The 15,422-nt window shown below is 33.2% G+C and overlaps 4 protein-coding genes and 1 long non-coding RNA gene across 14 annotated transcripts in view; 1 reads left to right on the top strand and 4 right to left on the bottom strand.

Annotated features, from left to right (window-relative positions):
• The first annotated feature begins 630 nt into the window (after positions 1–630).
• On the top strand, positions 631–4,221 carry LOC114880402 (sodium/bile acid cotransporter 7-B-like). 4 transcript variants are annotated; one of them, XM_046290121.1, is made up of 6 exons: positions 631–1,228; positions 1,967–2,124; positions 2,200–2,426; positions 2,486–2,629; positions 2,719–2,968; positions 3,159–4,221. In XM_046290121.1, the coding sequence occupies exons 2-6, from the start codon at positions 1,989–1,991 to the stop codon at positions 3,401–3,403; spliced, it is 1,002 nt and encodes a 333-aa protein (XP_046146077.1). In that variant the 5' UTR covers positions 631–1,228; positions 1,967–1,988; the 3' UTR covers positions 3,404–4,221. The 4 variants fall into 4 exon arrangements, with proteins under 4 accessions (XP_046146077.1, XP_046146078.1, XP_029052213.1 ...); XM_046290122.1 differs by having other exon boundaries at positions 631–1,236; XM_029196380.2 differs by lacking the exon at positions 631–1,228 and adding an exon at positions 1,755–1,844.
• On the bottom strand, positions 1,573–3,343 carry LOC123989291. Its single transcript, XR_006830529.1, has 2 exons — positions 3,260–3,343; positions 1,573–1,951 (listed from the first exon to the last, which is right to left on the bottom strand). It is a non-coding gene; the product is annotated as an uncharacterized LOC123989291 (long non-coding RNA).
• Positions 4,222–4,380: 159 nt separating the features above from the next.
• Positions 4,381–9,835, bottom strand: LOC114880401 (RNA-binding protein 26). 2 transcript variants are annotated; one of them, XM_029196369.2, is made up of 11 exons: positions 9,790–9,835; positions 9,320–9,628; positions 8,345–8,463; positions 7,961–8,258; positions 7,722–7,883; positions 7,272–7,630; positions 6,946–7,194; positions 6,351–6,866; positions 5,482–6,266; positions 5,150–5,404; positions 4,381–5,043 (listed from the first exon to the last, which is right to left on the bottom strand). In XM_029196369.2, the coding sequence occupies exons 2-11, from the start codon at positions 9,376–9,378 to the stop codon at positions 4,963–4,965; spliced, it is 2,883 nt and encodes a 960-aa protein (XP_029052202.1). In that variant the 5' UTR covers positions 9,379–9,628; positions 9,790–9,835; the 3' UTR covers positions 4,381–4,962. The 2 variants fall into 2 exon arrangements, with proteins under 2 accessions (XP_029052202.1, XP_029052201.1); XM_029196368.2 differs by having other exon boundaries at positions 9,320–9,825.
• Positions 9,836–10,364: 529 nt separating this feature from the next.
• Positions 10,365–12,793, bottom strand: LOC114880399 (excitatory amino acid transporter 3-like). 2 transcript variants are annotated; one of them, XM_046290120.1, is made up of 9 exons: positions 12,692–12,793; positions 11,912–12,423; positions 11,788–11,830; positions 11,680–11,716; positions 11,418–11,601; positions 11,114–11,347; positions 10,839–11,030; positions 10,641–10,775; positions 10,365–10,570 (listed from the first exon to the last, which is right to left on the bottom strand). In XM_046290120.1, exons 2-9 carry the CDS (start codon positions 12,406–12,408, stop codon positions 10,450–10,452), a joined length of 1,443 nt encoding a protein of 480 aa, XP_046146076.1. In that variant the 5' UTR covers positions 12,409–12,423; positions 12,692–12,793; the 3' UTR covers positions 10,365–10,449. The 2 variants fall into 2 exon arrangements, with proteins under 2 accessions (XP_046146076.1, XP_029052197.1); XM_029196364.2 differs by lacking the exon at positions 12,692–12,793 and having other exon boundaries at positions 11,912–12,089; positions 12,171–12,656.
• An 80-nt stretch (positions 12,794–12,873) lies between these two features.
• LOC114880398 (ankyrin repeat domain-containing protein 50) overlaps positions 12,874–15,422 on the bottom strand; it is a 109,825-nt gene continuing 107,276 nt past the window's right edge. For 3 of the 5 annotated variants that reach the window (XM_046290114.1, XM_046290115.1, XM_046290116.1), the window contains 3 exons: positions 14,591–15,129; positions 14,321–14,498; positions 13,392–13,580 (listed from right to left, as the gene is read on the bottom strand). In XM_046290114.1, coding sequence (XP_046146070.1) covers positions 14,327–14,498; positions 14,591–15,129 — 711 coding nt within the window. In that variant the 3' untranslated portion in view covers positions 13,392–13,580; positions 14,321–14,326. Of the gene's footprint in view, positions 13,581–14,320; positions 14,499–14,590; positions 15,130–15,422 lie in introns of all 5 variants that reach the window. The other 2 variants (XM_046290117.1, XM_046290118.1) reach the window with 1 other exon arrangement.

The following is a 15,422-nucleotide window of genomic DNA, read 5'->3' as shown; positions in this document are numbered from 1 at the left end:
TGCCGCCAGAGGGCCAAAATTTCTGCATGCTTTAGTTCCTTTTTTCAAAACCAGATGGCGCTGATTCGACATCGAAAATTTAGTTCACATTTTTGCCGCTAGAGGGCCAAAATTTCGACATGCTTTAGTTCCTTTTTTCAAAACCAGATGGCGCTGATCCGACATCGAAAATTTAGTTCGCATTTTTGCCGCCAGAGGGCCAAAATTTCTGCGTGCTTTAGTTCCTTTTTTCAAAACCAGATGGCGCTGATCCGGCATCGAAAATTTAGTTCGCATTTTTGCTGCTAGATGGCACTGTTTGCGGGAAAAAGTTAGTTCAAATTGTAGGAAATAATGTGATTTGGGGGTTGCAGGGCTATAAGGGAAGCAGGATTGTAAGAGAACAGACATAGGGAGATGTCAAGGATTGAAGAGTGTAAGGGATGGAAAGGTGTAAAGGATAGCGGGATGTTAGGCATACGGGGATGTGAGAGAGGCTGGGATGTAAGGGCGTTAGAGGAGTAAAGGATGCAAGGATATAAAGAAAGCGTGGATGTAAATGATGCAGTGATGTAAGGGATACAGGCATGTAAAGGATGCAGGGATGTAAGGGGATTAGTGGCTGTAAATGTTTTTTTTTTTTTTTTTTTTTTAACGTGGGGAAATCTTGCATAAGACCCTCTGCCGACCCTGCGGGTGGGCGGCGGGGGAGTGTCAGATTCCTACTGACTAAAACCCCACGACCATCGACATTGGCGCTTTCAATAACTATTTATCTATGTATATATATGTTTTCCTCAGAGGGTAATTAAGGGGTATGTTTTCTCACCCTTTACCCGCGGGGGTGGCGTATTCTAGGAACTATTGGTTGGAGGTATCATGTCTAGTGGTGGAGGCACCTTCCCCTCTACTGGCTTAGATCGCCATTTTGCCTTGGGGGACGGCATGCGCGATCGAGGGTGTATCTGTAATCACTGGTTCAGTCATATTCGTACTGACTATTTGATACGATGGAGTAGAAAACAATATATTATTTATTATCTAATGATTGAACATTATACATAATGGCTTTCAAGGATTAGGAACTATATAACATTACCTATTACTTTTAAAGTATTTCAGGAAAATGTTGAATGCAATGAATGTTAATCTTGAATTTTTATTGTATGGGAAATAATTTGTTTTCTTTCGTGCGACATCTTTAAATTCAAACAGCGTGATAATATATTGTCTGTCAACGTAATCACGTGTAAATACGTAATTATATTTTGAAGCATAAAACCAAATTTATTTAGCACCACGCACTATTATTTTTATACTCATTTTGTATGGTATGGGATTTGTAAAACATTAATAAAAAGGTTGACTTCATTTGTTTATAATAGGTGGTAAAAATAAGTCATTTTGTACACACCACAGAAAGACTGTTATTTAAAAGAATATCATTGTATTTTCTACATTACAAATTTTGCAAACAATGCTTTAATTTAGATGCATCTATTATTTTATTTGTATTTAATATTGTTTTATCATTAATAAGCAATATACTCCTACAGAAATGCTGATTGTAATTGAATAACATACATAGGTAGATTAGTTTATAAGGGAATGATTCTATTAGATAATACATTTAATAAACATAATACAATATTATACAGAGTAAGATATGCTTGCTTTATTTAATCATAATTCTTTAAGCATGTTCAAATAGGATTGCAGTATGTATAGTATTTCATCTTAAAGTGCACATGTACAATATTTTAAAGGAGACAGTGCATGAAATTGTCCCAAAGAAGAACCAGAAAAAAATGTTGTACTGGCTGAACTTGCTAGTAGCCAGATCTAATTTAATTTTCACAAAAATGGTTTGAATCCTTTTTATTATTATCAACATTCTTTCATTGTACTATTCACATTTCATCTGCTTTGTTATGCAACTATTATTATTGTAACAGGATCATAATAAATATTTCTGAAATCATTACAGGAACATATAAAATCAAGGAAACATGAATTTAAATTATATACAAGAAAATCATCAAATGAAAAGACATAGTAAACTTTTATATCGATACGGATATTTTCTATCAATGCTTTTCTGTATGATACTTGCATCTATTAGACCACACTTTGGCAAGACAAATGGTATTTCTTATAAAATTATTGTATTTATAGTTAAGAACAATATATATATTGTTATTTTTATATTGCATATTTTAGGTATTCTCAATGGGAATGTTATCATTCGTTATTTTGCTGTGCCTTTAACATATCTGGAAGCAGGTTTATTATGTGATCCTAAATCACTATATTCAACATTAAACAATGGCCCTCTTTTAATATTTACAATGATCTTTATATACATACTAATGCCATTTTTAATGAAGATCGGAGTATATTTATTAGTATACGCCGATGTTAATATATGGCTGTTAAAGGGAATGGAGGTAAATAAATACAAAGAAAGATATTTATAGAACACCTATGAATCATTTCTTTTTTCTAGGTACTTTACTGCATGCCACCTCCATTCAATACAAGTTTTGTTCTATGTAGATTGGCAAAAGCAGACTTGTCAACAAGTATTGTGATAACTTTGGTATCTCATTTCGGAGGATTATTTATATCTCCTATATTATTATATTTTGTGGTAAATTACATATACATACATCGATTATTTTATAGAAGTTATTTCATGTATCACTTATTTGATAAAAATATATACGATTCCTGTTACAGTTAGGAGCATCTACACCTCCTCTGGTTGGTGTAAACATTAAAGAAACCGTTTATAGTACAATTATACCATTAATCATTGGTATTACAATTCAAATTGTTATTTTAAAGTATGATTTTTGTTTCAAAATTAAATCCCCATGGTTTTCTCAAGCATTGTTATTAGCTACAGCGTATCACTGGTTTTGTGATGCAGTCTTAGTGGATGCATCATCTTTACAAGCCACCGATGTGTTATTGTGTGTATTAATAGGTAAGTTTATTGTTACTAACTGTACTAATATTACATTTTTATGAGCAGATAAATGTTACTAATAATCATTGTGACAGTTGCATGTATTTATTTCAACTTAATGCATTAAATGTATCACAGATTTGAAGTAAATGCATAATACGATAGCTTTCATTAACTCATTGTGGCATTAGAATCTCTTATGTTTAAGCTTGCGTGGGACAACTCTTTGTTAGCTGCTTATGTTGGATTTTGTGCTCTCAATGGTTACCTCGGGATATCGTACTAGCTACACTTTTTACAAGTACTCACAAATCAGTTGGTCTTGGCAGTTGGATTTTACGTGGTGCTTATCATGGTTCAGCTCATGGCCCAGCAGTGAATTTACCATTATGTATACTACCAGTTGCACAATTATTGTTGGGTAGTTTATTGGCTAGTTGGTTGTCTCCATAATGTAAAAAGTCTCACATGTAAAATTTAAACAATGTTATTTATATTTTATTCCTTGTTACAAATTGCATGTATGTACTATTTTTTAAATGTAATTTATTTTTCATTTTCTTACGTGCTGTTTGATACATGTCTCAGTTCGTTGCTCTTAAAACATAGTACAAAAAGTACATGCTACTTTTACAGTAATTTTGATTCTGAAATACTGTACAACGATTTACTTAATATTATTGAAGAAAGAAGAGATTATTTTAAATACCACATTAGCTATATTAGAAAGAATAGTTTATAGGAATGGAGTAAAAAATTGTTTTTCTTGACAAAATAAATCAATCTTTTTATTCTTGTTTCATAAATTGATACCGAATGTAAGTAAAAAAAATTAGCTATATAAAAAAGTTGCCTTAGTAACTAGTGTTTGAATTTGAAATAAGAGAAATTTCTTAAGTAAATTACATTTTTAGAACGTAATATTTAAAACTAAATTGTCTGCATCATTGAACTTTTAAAAATAAAATACTTAATAAAATATTGGGTAGGATTTTACTTGAAATTATTTTCAAAATGTATCAAATAAGTTTATTTCTATGTATAACGAAATGCCAAAGGCATTAAAACATAGTCTGTGATTTTCTTTTTTCTAAGTTTCACGTACAGTGCACACGAAATTTGTTTATTGCAGAATTTAATACTTACCTTGGAAATTAATATTAAGAATTTGTATGTAACAATTATATATATATATATATATATATTATTTTTTCAGTATATATTGAAACAACTAGTGTAAAATTATGCACGAATAAAGTTTTCAATTCTAATCAACTTAGTTTCATTGACATTTGACAGAAAGAAATCATGACAATGATACATTACACTGTACATCATTACAGAAACAATTTTAAATAGTACATTAAGTGAAAGTAAAAAAAAAAAGAGGAGAAACCAATTACACTACTCAAAGCGTCATACGCTATATGTTACGTGATAATTATATAATAAATTGTATTTGTATCTTACAAGTTATAAATATAGTTTCCTCACTTTCGATTGTAAAATTTTTGAAAATTATAAGTATCTACTTATTCTAAAAGTCTGGCTACAGTTATCATAGTTATATCTTAAAAGAAATAACAGTAGACAATTCACAGTACTACACACGAAAGAAAAGGACTGAAATTCAGAATAAGATGTTTTCCCATACAAAACATAGCGATTTTATTCTACAAATAATGGGATAAATTTGGTTAGTTTTTTTTTTCTTGTTGTAAACTTGCATATCAGTTTTCTATTTTGCAACGCGCACTTCGGTACGGTATGTTTCTTTATAATACCGCTATAATGCGCACGCGAATATATTTAATAATATTAACAAATAGTGTAACACTCATGATAACGTGTATGAGCTCGTAACCTGATTTTTTCGTGAAAATCATGGCATTTGATGCATCAAACGACAGTGCAGTAATGGCGCAAGTGTTGGGCACATATTGATTTGCCCAAGTCATTACACAGTCATTATAGCTGGTACCAAATTTATGTCACGAACGACGCTGACCCTGCTATCGCCGCCAACTTCGAGATTCACCATCTTCGTCCTCTTCCTCTTCGTTTTCCTCCAGAAGCAATGCTTCAGCGTTACCCTGTTGAGGTTTTAAAAAAAGAAAACAAGAAAAAAAGATTGCAATTAAATAAAACAATATATGAATAGAATAGATATATATTTTTTTTAAAGAATTTAAAGCTCACTTCTAAATCAACATCTTCATCGGTGGTAGGTGGTGCTTGTTCGGAACGGGAGGAAAGTTGTACGGATGTATTTGTATTACTACCACTTCCGCCACGATGTAAGTGATGCCCGGATACCCATGTAATGGACAGTAATCTATCTTGAAATGTGCGTCCCTTTGCTAAAGCCACCTCGGCTTCTTTCCTGGATTTATAATTGATTACAATCGAAGGGGTCGCATCATCTACTATTTGACTCACTATTTCTCCGAATTGCTGTAACATAACAAAGTAAATAGCGATATAGAGAAAATAACGTGCGAGTAATTAAAATGATCATTGTTAATCCTTACTTGAAAATGCGCTAAAACTTCAGCCTTTTCTTCGGTTTCGTAACCAGAGACTAGAAGACTCGTAGGTCTATGATCTACCGAAACATGAGTAAAACTACCTCTACCACGACCCCTGTATGATAATGCATGAGTACCTCGTATAACTCTACTAGGTCTTGTACCTCTACCAACGGCCGTCCCTGTATTTAAACCTAACGCAGCGGCCTGAGCTCGTAATTCATTTAATCTCTTTTGTAATTCACCGGCATCCTGTCCCTCCTGTTGTGCAGTCATTAAATCTAACTCGGCGTCTAAGATTTCTTTCTGCGTTTGTTCTCTGGATTTTACTTGCGTCTTATTACCACCGATTTGACCATTCGCAGCTAAATCCTTGCGTAGATTGTCGATAGACTGTTGCATGGTTTTTATCGTTGCCATAATTGCATCTTTTTGTTCTGGATTTTTCTCAGCCTTCTCGATCAAAGCTCGTATCTCTATCAAATGCTTGTCTAGTAATTCTTGTTTTCTCTTACGTAAATCAGCGGTTAATTTTAACGCCTCTTTACGTTTTTCCTCTTGTTTTTTCTTTAACGTTTCCTTAGCAGCTAATATCTCTTGTGTCTTTTTTATTGCAAGAACTTTTTCTTCTCGTGTAGGAACAGGTGTAGTTTTTGGTGAGGTGGGAACCGTGGTCTGGGTAATTTGTTCTTCGGTGGAACGACGAGTAGGAATATATTCATTTTCATCGGTTTTCGCTGGCACATTAACAGCAGCACCTAATCTCTCTTTGACAGATGGACGGCAACCTAAATAAATGAAAGAAAGTGTTAAGTTAACTAAACAATTGGCACGCCTAATGATTAATTAAATATTTCAAAGTATCAGCTTACCCGGTGGTACGTTTTCAATAGCGCCACCGGCTGCATTGTTGTTAACATTGTTATGCCAAAAAACTTTGATAAATCTATTATTCAACACAGCCTCTGTACTTCTATATGCAGCCTTTGCTTCAGCTGGTAGCTGGAAGGTGACCAACGCTCCCTCAGGGTCTCCACCGAAATTAACTTGGATATTTACAATTTTACCGAATTTCGAAAAATGATTATTCAACTGGGTTATATTGTTCAGGCTACGCGGAACTTTCTTTAATTCCAGAGAACAATTAGCTGGATTATGTACCACACGTTGTTTTGGTCCAAGACGATTGAAATCAAATGCTTGTTTACGCTTTAATGGATTTGTTTGAGTATGCGTTACTTCAGATGAATTTGTATGCGGAATTACTGGTACGCTAATCAGTTCTCTTTGACCCCTCCCATAAATACCAGGTCCGGGTTGGGGATGTCTTCCCCATGGCATTCTTGGTTCCATGCTTGGCGCATCGGGATTATATTCGGCAAAAGCATCTGTCAGCATTTATTTCACATTCTATAATCATTCGTTTACAAATATAATCATTAAAAATATAATAAAAGAGCCCCTTACCCATGTTAGAATGATGTTGATTTCTTAAATGCGGAGGAGGTAAACTTGCAAGAGGAAGGTGTTGCGGTGGAGCATTTCCATTAGGTCCTGGAGGTGGTTCTGGTACGGCTGTTACAGGTACTGTTCCTGGCGCTTGAGCACTATGCGGGCCAAAAGTTAAGACCCGACTTAGAGCTACATCCTCTAATACAACTGGATCTGTACCATGATCGTAAGGGCATAAATCTCCTCTCATGCAATATCCCTTTTCTGCAAGTATAGATTCTGTATGTTAATTTCATTTATTTTTAATAATTCAAAAATTAATTAACCTGGACGATACAAACCATCAAAATCTCTGCACCTCCTTTTCGTTTGAAAACCTGGCTGGCTATTTGGAACATTAGAAGCAACAGCGACTACGCTTTGAATTGATTGACTAGTAGTAGACAGTCTCATGTCTACATCTCCATGATTACTATCCTGTGTTGGTGTACCACCCCCAGGACTTCCTTCGATTCGATCTGTTCGATCCACGTCCATTCTCTCAGAGCGGTCTATCTTTTTACGATCTAACGATCGCGATCGGGATCTAGATCGAAGAGGTGTTGGAGATCTGTTCCTAAATCGTGCTCTATGATCTCGATTATCAGGACCATCTCGTATCCTTGGTCGTATCGGTGATGTACTACGACTTCTACTTCGCCTATAGAGAAAAAGAGACCAGGCATTAAAAAAAAAAAAAAAAGATTTATGAATTAAAATACTTCATCTTTTGATGGAAATATTATAAAAACCTTCTGTCATGCCGCCGTGTATTTGGTGGTGACTCGTTTCTCCATGGCCGACTCCTATCGCGTTCTCGATCACGTCGGATATGTTCCCTGCTCCTAGACCTACGTCTATCTCTTTCCCATGAACGTGAACGCGATCTTGTCCTAGATCTCATTCGGCCGCTCCTGAAACATATGCAATTTCCATTGTTAGATAACGTTCGGATAGTTTAAAACTTTTTTACAATCCAAACGAAACTCACCGACTTCGAGAACGTTTCTCTTTTTCTTTATCAACTTTATCAGAGTCGGATTTTCTGGTTTCGCGTTTACCTATTGTCATAGGTGCAGATCCATTCATCTGGAGGGGAACAGGGGGATTTGTATTCACAGAAGCAATTGGAATTGTACTTTCAGTTACTTTTTCCACGGCTAATGCAGGTGGTGGTGGATTTACACCTGGAGGTGTGCCACCACCATCCGGATCATTTTTTGCTGGTGGAAGTACGTATTCTTGAGTTTCCAACGTTTTGAATAGTAATTCCACAAAGTTTTTGGTTTCTACAAAACGAGAATATTATAGACTAAACTGAAGTAACCGATTAATACTTTCCATATGCATTGGTTTGATACAAAATGCAAAGTACCTTGTTGTAAAAATACATCAAGTTGTTCAACCATTCCACCCCGTAACTCTTCCAATGTTTTATCCTTCTTCACAAGAGCATATACATATTTTGCTAATGCAGCAGGATCTGCATCACAACTACAAAATTAAACAGATGACAATTATTCACTGTGTAAATAGATATCTATAACTGCAATTCATATTAAAGTGTCATGATCAATTTTCACCTGATCAGCTGTATTATTGTGTGACATAATTTTACATGTTTACAGATTATAAAATATAAGTAGAATGACATTATTAAGTCAACAAAATTACATATGATGTTAATTACAAGGATTTAACTAATCTATTAGATATCAGTAATAAACACATTTTCAATAATACAAAAAATTAATGTACATATACAAAATAAATATATTGTTTTCACAAAATTATGCTTAATTAATGTACCCTATTTTTACACTTGTCTATTAGCTCTTAAAATATGTATGAAGAAAAGAAAATTAATGTTCCTAATAATAATTCATTTCAGAAAGAGAAATTATGTTTCATTTAATAATTAATGTCAACAAATCCTACTAAAATAAATCATTCTTTTAGGTTGTTTATATGGAAAGATTATGAAGTAAAATGCATCTTTATGTTGCATTATTCGATGAAAATACATATAGGCTTTACATTGCAGGATAAAATGTAACAAAATTAAGTAATCTTTGTTCAATCATTTGAAAAACGTTTCCTATAAGATAGAGATGAAACACATCAGTTAGGGAGATATTATTGTGAAGTTGGTTGTTGTTCAATGCATGATAAGCCTGGCAAAAGAAGTTGGTCCGAAATGATCTATCAACAATCATTTAGAAAGAGCCAGGTAATACATGTAAATATAATTCTGCATGGGGTGTAAAGCATAGCACATGTACGGCCATTTACAATATCAAATGCATACACATACACCTAAAACTGTACTCGGACAAGCTGGCCTACTTACAGTGGCTCCAAGACGGCTGTGAGCCACGCCTTGAATTGATCTGGATTCTCTATTATCATTTTCAGTGAATATGCGCTGAAAAACACATGGAACTCTTCAAAGACACGCGTTAATTACACAATTTCTGGGCGGGAATAAGTACTCTCCTAAGTAAAGACAGTCGCCATTCTGAAATCTCTCTCCTATACATGCAGTATTCACATAGATGAGATTTCATTTCTAGAAAATGTCACAGGAGTCGCTGGATGCAGCAGTGTGTCAGATAAGTTAGGTTTCTCACTTTATCATTATAAACTGAGTTGAACATAGCTGTAATTGTAATATTTTAGGTCAGATTAGGTTTATTCCTTTCTTACTGTATTCCCGAAAAGTGTTGTCTCAAAGAAAGACATAACGACTACGGTTACGATATGTTTATAGCTTATGGCTATTTCTGAACGTAATCTTATGGGTTGTAAGGATACTCTTACTTCATGGATTGCATGCACCATCCCAGTTTATTAGGGCTGACACTACAACCCTGATAAAATCACTAGGACAAGGGCGAAAAATATAATCATCCACTTCGCGCCGAGACGCGTCAGTTTGTCTTTGAACGTTGTATTTTTACATTTTACATTGGTTTACAAATTAAAACGTTAATTGCAATTTATGCTGGAAGATCGATCGATAAATCGGTAAGTAGCTTTTACTTCTTTTTGATAGAAAGCGCCACCGGTTCCTCTCGTTTCGGAAACTCGATCGGTAAGTTGTTGAGTAGTTTCCACCATTTTCGAATAGAGGGCGCCATCCGTTCACTTAATTTCAGAAAACCAGTCGGTAACTCGTAGAGTAGTTTCCGGTATTTTCGAATAGATGGCACAACGATCAAATTTTTAATCAGGCTACAGCCATTCAAAAAAATGATTCCTGCCATTTATTTAAAGTAATTGAAATGAAATATTATCAGTTTTATTACCCATAAATGTAAAAACAAAACAGTTTAATTCCAATAGATGAATTAATTTTATTTATAATAATAAATGAGTATATCGTTCATGTAATTTTATATTCATTCTTATATTGTAAATTTTTAAATCCTTTTTTTACTGTAAATTAATCAATATTACAATATAAAGAATCATTTCGTTCTATGTGCATAATTCCATTTCTTCTGAACCAGGAATTTGTTTATTTTTGTTATAATAATGAGTTATTATACCAGCACCTAGGGCATCGCCAACGATGTTCAAAGTCGTTCTAAATCGATCGCTGAAGAAAATGTTATTTTATTATTATCAATGGATATTTATAGTTATATAAATACGAATGAAATGCTTACACAAACCAGTCAATAGCAATAATTAATGAAACGTCTTCTACGGGGACTCCCACGGAATTTAATACCATTATTAGCATTACATACCCGCCACTGGGTAAGCCAGCAGCTCCAATACACGATACGGTGCAAGTTATGCTATAAATGTTATTAGATATTATTGTATGAAAATTCCAATAAAGACATTATTATAATACAGACCTGATTATTATGACTTTGAACAACGAAAATTCTAATCCATGCAATTGAATAATAAAAATTGCCCCAATACTTTCATATAATGCTATACCATCCATATTTATGGTAGCACCAATTGGTACAATAAATCGACATATTTTAGGAGGCATTCCAAAACGTTCTAAGCATGATATTGTTATTGGAACTGTAGCTGTACTGAATTACAGTTTATTAAGGAAGAAAATAATTTAATGAGTTTGGTACAAATTGTAAGTGTAGTACTTGTTTCAATCAATTACCTGGATGATGTACCAAATGCAGTAACAAAAGCTGGTCCCAGTTTAACTATAATCCTATACGGAGATTGGCGGGTGCATATGAAATATATTAGAGGAAGTATTATTAACCCTTGTATAAGTAAACCAGTGAAGACAGTTAAAATATAAATTCCTAGTCGTTTGATCAAACTCTCGAAATCTTCCACTTCAAGAATTTTAGCAGCAATAAGAAATAATGCACTTATTGGTACCAGCCTATTAAATATCAATTTTTGTATTAAAACTGTTCACTTTTATTACTATGTTTAATAATTAATAACTTTACATTATTGCCCAACTCATAATCTTCATCATTGCATCTGATAAAGATCGAAAAAAGTTAATCAAAGGTTCACCCTTTGTTTCTATTTCTCCAATAGCTAGGCCTAGAATTAAACTAAAGAATACTAGTCCTAAGACATTTGTTCCTGTTATAGTTGTATGATCTATTTGCCATTCATATATTGGAACTAAAAAGCCAGATTTCAATAGTCTTATGTATTTTGGGATTATTTATTTTGTTATATTATAATGTTATTTCGACATACCTGATTCATTTGTTGGCTTGACCAACATAGTTTGATACTGTAACAATGTATCACACATTTTTGTTTGTAATTTTAACAAAGATTGAAAAAAAAAAAAAATACCATTACCTGAGATAAGCATGCACTCATTATATTTTCTGGTACCAGATTTCTATAAAATAGAAATAATAAAGATGAATAGCTAATAAAATTTAACAGTACTATGAATGTATGTGTACTATAAATGAAATACCGAAATAAATCTAAAATTGTATCCACAGTCATGAAAGATTTGGTTGAATTTTGTGATATGATATTTTCATTTTTAAGTAATTCACCAGGTTTTATTGTTTGAACAAGTACAACACTTAGTGTTATTCCAAGTAACGTTGTTGTTGTATAATAGTATAATGCCATTGTCCCAATTCGGCCTATGTATTTAAAAAAATTGATGAGTATCAAATGGTATTGATTTATAATAATAAAATTAATGTTAAATATTTTATATTTACCTGATTTTTTCAAGTTACACGTAGCACTCACGATGCTAGACATTACAAGAGGTAATATTAAGCAATTTACCATTCTCATAAATACTTCTCCAAGGAATTTAAGATACATTATATTTCGTTTAGACCATGGCTGAGGAGTACTAATTTTAAGAACAAGACCTATTGTTATTCCAGCACATACACCAGCTACAGTTCTTAATATTAATTTTTGTCTCAGTATTTTCTTCAACATTTTCATTATGCTCCGAAAAATCTATGAATATATAACGTATCACTGTAATTTATCACAAATTTTAATTGAAATTTTCAATTTACACTCCTTATTTTTAATAGAAATATCAGTGCAAAGTTTTAGATTATTTTGTATATATCAAGGATGAGAATTCTTATCTGATAGACTGATGAAAGTAAATTTCTCTTGTTATACAGTATTCTGAAAAATATGACTTTATGAAATCTACTGTCTTATCTACAATGTTAGGTGTATGGAAGGAACATTACTTAAAAATAGTGGATATTACCTTGAGAAAGATATCATGACAGTGGATGTATTTATGACCCTTTTATAATCATGATGGAAGCTGTAAGGAGGTTCTACCTTTATCTGCTACAGTAAATTCTTTTTCTTTATCTGTAACACATTTGATTGGGTATTATCGAACTGCGTCATTGAAAAATGTTGTTAAATAAGTAAATGGGTAAATATCGATATTTTGCTTTTTATTTATTTTGCATCTATTACAATATAATAAATATGATCGTGCACAATACATGAAGGATGTGTATTTACACACGTTTTTAATCTTCAGGCCATAATTTTACGTATTTGTAACTGAGTTTCACATTATATCGTTATAACCTTTTGTTTTTCTTAATTATTTAATATAATTTATACATATCTTTACAACTCTTTATCATCCTTTGAGTTAATCAATTAAAACATCACATTATGCATTTTATCTGCATCCAGTCTTCTGAAGGAAAATCTCATAACGTATTGTTCTTTTAAACTCATGACTATTTAATCCTTAAGGTTTCAATAATTAGTTCATCGCCGTTTATATGAAGTATTAGTGAGATCAATAAAGAATTTTTATTAACGTTACATTTATACAAAGTCATGTTTTGTAATGTTTACATTGCTAGATCTACATATTTCTCTATGCTGTTTAATATTTGGTTTTGTTTGTTTGTAATATTACGCATTATTCCTTTTTTTTCTTTTCATTCTCATCTTCATCGCGATTCTTATAAATCTTTTGTTCATTTTTTAATGTGAGGTAATTTGATTTTGCTCAAATAAAAAGAGAAAAATTTATTTATTGACTTCCGCTTTTTGGTAATTACGATTCGCCAACCGCAATAACGGATTCCGGTATCCTGCTGAGGTGGTGGTTCAGACAATACAGCCTATATCACAGAAATGAAAATCTTCATTAGATTATCATTCTATTTATACAATGTTTTGCAATGAATTATTACGCAAATGATAAATAAACTCGACATGACGCAAACACACTTAATAAGTGGAGATTAGTGAGACCAGTTATTCTGAAAAGATTAGAATATTAAAATTGTTTTAAAACTCACGTTTGCTAATTCCTTATCTTATTGAAAGATCTAATGTTATATATAGTTATCTTTGATCATGCAAAATCGATAAGTTATGCTTTAGTAAAAAAGAAATACAAAGATCTACTGATACCACTTCCAAAACTGGACACTGTAGTATTACACAGTGTATAAGGATCAGCTACTTCTATTTATTTTTATATCATTTAATAAATTGAATGATCATTCGGATACTGTAGTATTTCAAAAGATCTAAGAACTTATCATTCATTCTCCTTCAAATTAAAACTGAAAATTGGATTAAATGAAATTCAAGGGATGGAAGTATTGAAAATTCTAATACTAAGTGTACGATTCAATAGAAAACATTATATATATCCATAAAGCATAATGAAAACCGTGTGGTGCATTGTAAAAAAGAAAGAAGATATAATACACTGTTTTATTAGCTTGAGAAAGTTTCATTAGCTCTTCTATATTTTATTATTGTTTAACGATTGTTTAAATTGCGTTGCTTTTTTTTTAGCATTAGAGATACTTTTAATTTGTGATCCTCAAAAATGAAACTGTATTAATACCTGTCCCTACAAAGGTGTTTCCTTTCGTGCCTCTGCTTTCCACTGAAATCCATTTACTCGCGTTGTAATTGGTTTATTTCTATTAGTTGCATTCTCAATTCCATTTCTAACACCTGCTACTAATCTCATGGCCGGGTTGGAAACCAAGCCATTGCGCTTTGGTTTTGCATTGCTCGCACTGCAATCAAACATTATCATATTAGTTTTATTAATACACAGTAAAGTAGAATAATCTTTTCGCGATATGCCTTTAGAAATAAATAGAAATACCTGGCAGGCGTATGTTCAGAGGTATGTTTCACGCTTCTGCCAACACCAGCCCCACTGTTACCTAGTATTATCCTCATATGAGTGTCCCTAGTGAAGTGAGTATCAGCCGAGTTTCTCTTCTCGTCGAGGCCATTTTTCTTGTCTTTCGCGACACTTAAACCTAACATCTCGTTCGTCAGTTCGAACGGTTTGCTGATATCGTTCTTGTCGATGATCTCCGTCTTTATGTTAATAGGTTCGTAGATGGCTGAAGTATGATTGTATCCACCGATCTGAGCTTTGTACGGTACGTTCTGATTAGCGGTCAACAAAGATACTCCAAGCTGACTTTGTATCACGTTTGCCGCTGTTTGGGCACTCGGTGGACTGGTATTCGTGGGCGAGTAAGGTATAAGGCTGTCGCTCAACGGTGAATGAGGCGGCGAGGCATAGATCGGACTTTGGGGTTCGCTTTTCAAAGGCGACAACAATTTGCTCAGCGGACGACTCTTCGCTCCCCTCGAGCATTGTTGCAGTTGTTGCGTGAAAGATAATGGTGTCTAAAATTATAGGAGTCAGATAATGGCTTGCTCTGCGTGGATCCGAAGCTTGTGTATAGATCGACTTAATCTTTACATTTAACGAGACTATAATTAGGTTCAGCTTGTACTCGAGAGAAAGAAATCGAAATGAAGAGTGATTGAAAATAAAAACGATCTGTACACGAGTGCATAAGAAAAGAGAATGGATAATAAAAACATGCGGAAAAGTTAATGAAACGTAATGGATGATCCCATTGGAAGTGGTATCGGAGGTCGAAGATTCTTCAAGTACAGAGTTAATGGAAATAAAA

This window comes from Osmia bicornis, chromosome 2, assembly GCF_907164935.1.
Source record: "Osmia bicornis bicornis chromosome 2, iOsmBic2.1, whole genome shotgun sequence".
NCBI classification, from domain to species: Eukaryota; Metazoa; Arthropoda; class Insecta; order Hymenoptera; family Megachilidae; genus Osmia; species Osmia bicornis.
This window is presented reverse-complemented; position numbering and strand designations above follow the sequence as displayed.

Excerpts from the sequence above, each read along its gene's own strand:
- LOC114880399 (XM_046290120.1), bottom strand. The coding sequence starts at position 12,408 with ATGAAAATGTTGAAGAAAATACTGAGACAAAAATTAATATTAAGAACT. Across the intron at positions 11,602-11,679 it reads CAAGCCAACAAATGAATCAG|TTCCAATATATGAATGGCAA; the intron begins GTATGTCGAAAT and ends CTGGCTTTTTAG. Across the intron at positions 10,571-10,640 it reads ATTGCTATTGACTGGTTTGT|CGATCGATTTAGAACGACTT; the intron begins GTAAGCATTTCA and ends CATTTTCTTCAG.
- LOC114880402 (XM_046290121.1), top strand. The coding sequence starts at position 1,989 with ATGAATTTAAATTATATACAAGAAAATCATCAAATGAAAAGACATAGT. Across the intron at positions 2,427-2,485 it reads GGCTGTTAAAGGGAATGGAG|GTACTTTACTGCATGCCACC; the intron begins GTAAATAAATAC and ends TCTTTTTTCTAG. Across the intron at positions 2,969-3,158 it reads GTTATTGTGTGTATTAATAG|CTTGCGTGGGACAACTCTTT; the intron begins GTAAGTTTATTG and ends CTTATGTTTAAG.
- LOC114880401 (XM_029196369.2), bottom strand. The coding sequence starts at position 9,378 with ATGATAATAGAGAATCCAGATCAATTCAAGGCGTGGCTCACAGCCGTC. Across the intron at positions 8,464-9,319 it reads ACAGCCGTCTTGGAGCCACT|TTGTGATGCAGATCCTGCTG; the intron begins GTAAGTAGGCCA and ends TTAATTTTGTAG. Across the intron at positions 6,267-6,350 it reads TATTGAAAACGTACCACCGG|GTTGCCGTCCATCTGTCAAA; the intron begins GTAAGCTGATAC and ends TCATTTATTTAG.